At 53.1% G+C, this 4,422-nt stretch overlaps 1 protein-coding gene across 1 annotated transcript in view; it reads right to left on the reverse strand.

Annotated features, from left to right (window-relative positions):
* The window catches only part of SLIT1 (slit guidance ligand 1), a 160,782-nt gene that overhangs the window by 46,744 nt on the left and 109,616 nt on the right, over positions 1-4,422 (reverse strand). The window contains exons 9-12 of the mRNA XM_023519842.1: positions 2,596-2,743; positions 2,093-2,164; positions 1,479-1,550; positions 5-172 (exon numbers count right to left, since the gene is read on the reverse strand). Of these exons, the coding sequence (XP_023375610.1) occupies positions 5-172; positions 1,479-1,550; positions 2,093-2,164; positions 2,596-2,743 (460 nt within the window). The remainder of the gene's footprint in view (positions 1-4; positions 173-1,478; positions 1,551-2,092; positions 2,165-2,595; positions 2,744-4,422) is intronic.

Raw genomic sequence — 4,422 nt, forward strand, 5'->3', positions numbered from 1 at the left:
TGGAGGAGGGCGTGCAGGAGCAAAGTCCCCGCAGTGGGATCTGAGCTGGCGATGGGGAGAGCCCCAGTGTGACTGGAGTGTAGGAAACAAATGGGGCAGAGCTTGGACTTCGCCCATCAGCACCAGGAAGCCTCTGGAATATGACCAGCATTCGGGAAGATCCATCAATCTGCTGTGTGGAGAATGGAGGGGAGAGAGCAGGAGTTGATGCAGAAAGACAAGGTCAGGGCCGGACAAGGTGGATGGACACCGTCAATGAGATCTATTTGCATGACCTCAGAACAAAAACTCCCATAGGGTAGGGAGGTGGCTGTGACCAGGAACCCAGGAGCAAAAGAAGCCCACTTAGATAGGTTATCGTCATATCTGACGTAGAAGATTCATTCGCTTCTCAGAGGAAGAGCCATGCATTTTGGCAGTCTGCCTCTGGGATCAGATCTCCTCCGTTGGTGACAGTGATCCATCACCAGGCCGTCACGTACAACTGTGTAGTTTGTACCGCGCAGCCTAAGTGGTGCTGTTCACAAGAATCCACCACCTCGACGCTACTCCAGGAGAAGAAGCATGACCTGGCTACCCCCTGCTCTTGCCAAGAAGTTCCATTTCATTCCACTTCCTAGGCCCCTAATTTATGTGAGGCACGTGTCCAGTGCTGTCTCACATAAGAGACAGGTGAAAACACTATTCCTAAGGGTAACCAAAGGCCCCTACCAACGGGGAGCTCGCCTGACTAGAGGGCACCCTGAATGCACTCTTTGTGTAGACAAAGTACCAGGAGGCCTCAGAGAGTGAGGGGCTTGGTGAACACAGGGGTGCAAGCAAGGGTTCTTAGAAAAAGAAAGATGAAGTAACATTTCCAAGATGAAGTTTTGATGCTGCATGTTTTGTAGTTGGACAGACCCCGCCCCACCCCCCACCCCAGTGAACCCTTGAGGAAAGGGAAATACTGAGAAGAGGTGGAAGAAAATGCTGTCTTTGCATCACCCACCACAACTTGGGATCAGAGCACTTTGGGAATGAAAGATAACAAGTGTGGCAGACGTCACAATTGGAACTGATGGTTGCCGCCCTTGTGGGTGACTTGGAGGAGGCTCAGGTGCATGGAGAGCTGGACCTTCGCGGGGAGGCAGGCCAGCATGAAAGCTGGGCAGAGTCAGATGACTGCTGCAAAGAATGCTGGGAAAATTCCCACCTTGGCAGAGAGAGCATCACGGTTGCCAGGGGCAACTGTTCTGCTTAGATTTCATGCACTCAGTCCTTCATTCCCTTCTCCCCCTCCCAGGACCAGAAGGTCCTCCAGTGAGGAAGCGGGTGCTAGGCACAGAAACTCTAGAATTTGTGGCCAAAAGGAGACTGGTTGAGGCCAGATGGGCAGGGTCTGTGCTCTCTCTCTATCATCCACAGGAGGGGCCTTGGGCCCTGCTGGCCAACTTGGGGGACACTCTGGACTCCCGAGGAAGCTTGGTGCAGCTACTCACAGTGAATTTAGGGAGCGGAGGCCTTGGAAGGCATCAGGTGCAATCTCCGCGATCTGGTTGTTGCTCAGGTCTCTGCAAGGTGAATAGGAGAGAGGGTGACTGAATCCCTCAGAGGCCGCCAAGCCCTGCCTGGTCCCCTCCCAGATGACATGAGAGAGCACTAGAAAAATGAGGGCCTTGCTTGCCCACCCGTTCAAAAAACCCATGGCCACTCTCTCCCTGTGCAGCCTGAGGGTCGTGCACGGGCAGAACACTCCAGCCTTGGTCCTTGACAAAGCTTTTCCCCACCTCCCAGCTGTCCCCTACACCCCCTCACGTCCGCAATGGCTCCTATTGGTGCCCAAGCTGAAATGAGAGGATGACAATCAGCTCTGGTCATATGCCAGACTCAGGCTCAGCATTGAGGCCTCAGCACAACCCTGCGAGGAGGTCATACCACTGCCATCTCCACGTCATAGATGAGCCACCTGTGGAGCAGGAAGGCCAGGTAGCGGCTAGCCCAGGGCCTCTCAGCCCTCAGAGGCAGTCAGGACCTGCCCAGGGCTGTGGCATGCCTGGTCCAGGCTCTTCTCCTGCCCCAGGCTGACTCTCGGGAAGCAGCAGGAGGCACTCACATCCTCCGAAGCTTTCTGTAGGGAGAGAAGGCTCCTGGGGGGATGGACTTGATCCCATTGAGCTCCAGGCGGCTGCAGAGAGAGAACACAGAGGAGTCTCCCGATCAGGTCACCCCAGGCCCTGCTGGGCTCACCCACCCAAACCAGACCCTTTGCCTCTCTTGCCCTGTTCCCATGCATTGTCTGGAGTAGATGGGTCAGCACAGGCAGAGAAAAGGGGCTTCTGTAATGTGAGATCCATGATCCCAGGCTGCCATGGCTGAAAGGGGCCTACGAATGATGCTAATACTAAGAAACCAATTCTGGCAGAATCACCCAGCTGAGCTCGACAGGTGGACCTTGGAGGAACACCCTTTCCCAGCCTTCCAGAGTTGCCCAGCCAAGGAAAACTGCGTCTCCCCCATTTCCACAGAAGAGCCTTGGTGCAAGCCCTCAGGTGGACCACCAGAGCCTGGCCCAGCCCCAGGGCCTGCATCCCCACACTTGCTCTGCCCTGTACTCACATCTCTGTCATGGCCTCGGGCAGGTTGGCAGGGATGGCGGTGAGGCCTTTGCCGCGACAGTCCACAATGCCATTACTGCAGGTGCACATGGCTGGGCAGGAGCCGGAGGAAAGGGTGCACGAGGGCACACGCCCCGCCTCCCCCTGGCCTGCGGAAACAGTGGGCTGTGACCTCAGGTGTCCCATGCCCGCATCTCCCTCCCGAGATACAGGCTGATGTGAGAGAATGGGGCACATGGTGTTTCTCTGGCTCAGGTTGAACCAGGATCACCAAGGGCTCTGATGAAACTCTGTGGGTGCCTGGCACGTAGCAGGTACTTGTTAGATATTTGCTGAACTTGAATCTGAACATAACTGTACTGCATGAAACTGTGATTCATATGCTTGGAAATTTTAGCCTACATTCTGAAGCTCCATGTTCCCGTCCATGTCACTCAGCACTTTCGAGCCGGAATCTCCTTGTCTGTCACCCAAGGATGTAAGCTCTGTGCCACATGCTGTGTTAAATGTCATAATTCAGTATCTCCTTTAATTCTGCTACTCAATCTAGGAGAAGTATGATACTACTGTGGTCATTTTACAAGAGAGAGAAACAGAGTCCTCGATGTTAATTAATTTGTGGAAAACCACACAACCAGTAGGTGCTAAAAGCAGGATGAAGTCCACTGTCTTATAAATTATTTTAATTGCAGTATAACTTTATACATAAAGTGTCTTAAGTGTATAGCTGGATGGTTTCTACTTCTGGATACACCCACAGAACTGTCCTCCAGACATGGAACATTTCTATTACCCAGGAAGCCTTCCTCATGCCCCTTCCCCAAGGGGCACCAAAGATTTGTTCTGCTTGCTTGTGGACTTCACATGAATGAAATCAGACAGCAGGTTCCCTTGTGTATGGTTTCTTTTGCTCAATATAAAATCTTTGAGAGTCGCCCATGTTGTGTGTGTATCAGTAGTTTGCTCTTTTTTTATCGCTAGCTAGTATTCTCCGGAATGGATATGTCATCAGTAGTTAATCCACTCGCTTGTTGGTGGACATCTGGCTTGTCTTCAGCTCTGGGCTGTTTCAAAGAAAGGTGCCTTGGATATTCTTGGACGCGAGTTTTGCCGAGCATACGCACGTACCTAGCAATGGAGTTGTAGGGTGGAGTTGTAGGGTCATAGTCATGAGTAGACATATGTTGGGCTCTAGTAGATTCTGCTAATCAGTTCTGAGACAATTTACACTTTCACCAGCATTCAACCTCTGATCTTTTCCTTGGCTCCCCTAAAAGGTGGGCACCAAGATCAAAGGAAACAAAGCTATGAGGACTTCTGACAAATTGTGAGAGTGCCCTTCTCAGGGAAGGAGTCTCTGGAGCGAACAGAGAAGGCTCCCTGGGCTCTGTGAGGTGAGGAGGCATCAGCAAGCACCAAGGCAGGAAGAGCGTGCCAACAGGGGAGCAGCCCGTGCGAAGGCCGAGGCGGGAGGCACCTGCTCCAGGAAGGGGCAGAGGGGGGCCCACTGGGACACAGGGAGTGAGGGGGCTGCTGGGGGAGGCCACTGGGTAGGGGGAGGCTGAGATAACCCTGCCCCAGCCTTGCAGAGCTTAAGGGCAGTTTGGATTCTCCCAGGAAGACCAGAAGGCCAGTGAGTATGAGGACAAAGGTGATGGGTGAGAACAGGAGATATGGATGGGTAGGAGGGGTAGACAGGTGGGTAAAGGAGGAGGTGATGAATAAGGACGGGAGGCGACAGGTAAGGAAGGAGGTGGCGGGTAAAGAAAGGATGTGATGAGTAGGGACAGGAGGTGATGGATGGGAACAGGAAATAATGAGTGAAGAC

This window comes from Pteropus vampyrus, unplaced genomic scaffold (assembly GCF_000151845.1).
Source record: "Pteropus vampyrus isolate Shadow unplaced genomic scaffold, Pvam_2.0 Scaffold238, whole genome shotgun sequence".
NCBI classification, from domain to species: Eukaryota; Metazoa; Chordata; class Mammalia; order Chiroptera; family Pteropodidae; genus Pteropus; species Pteropus vampyrus.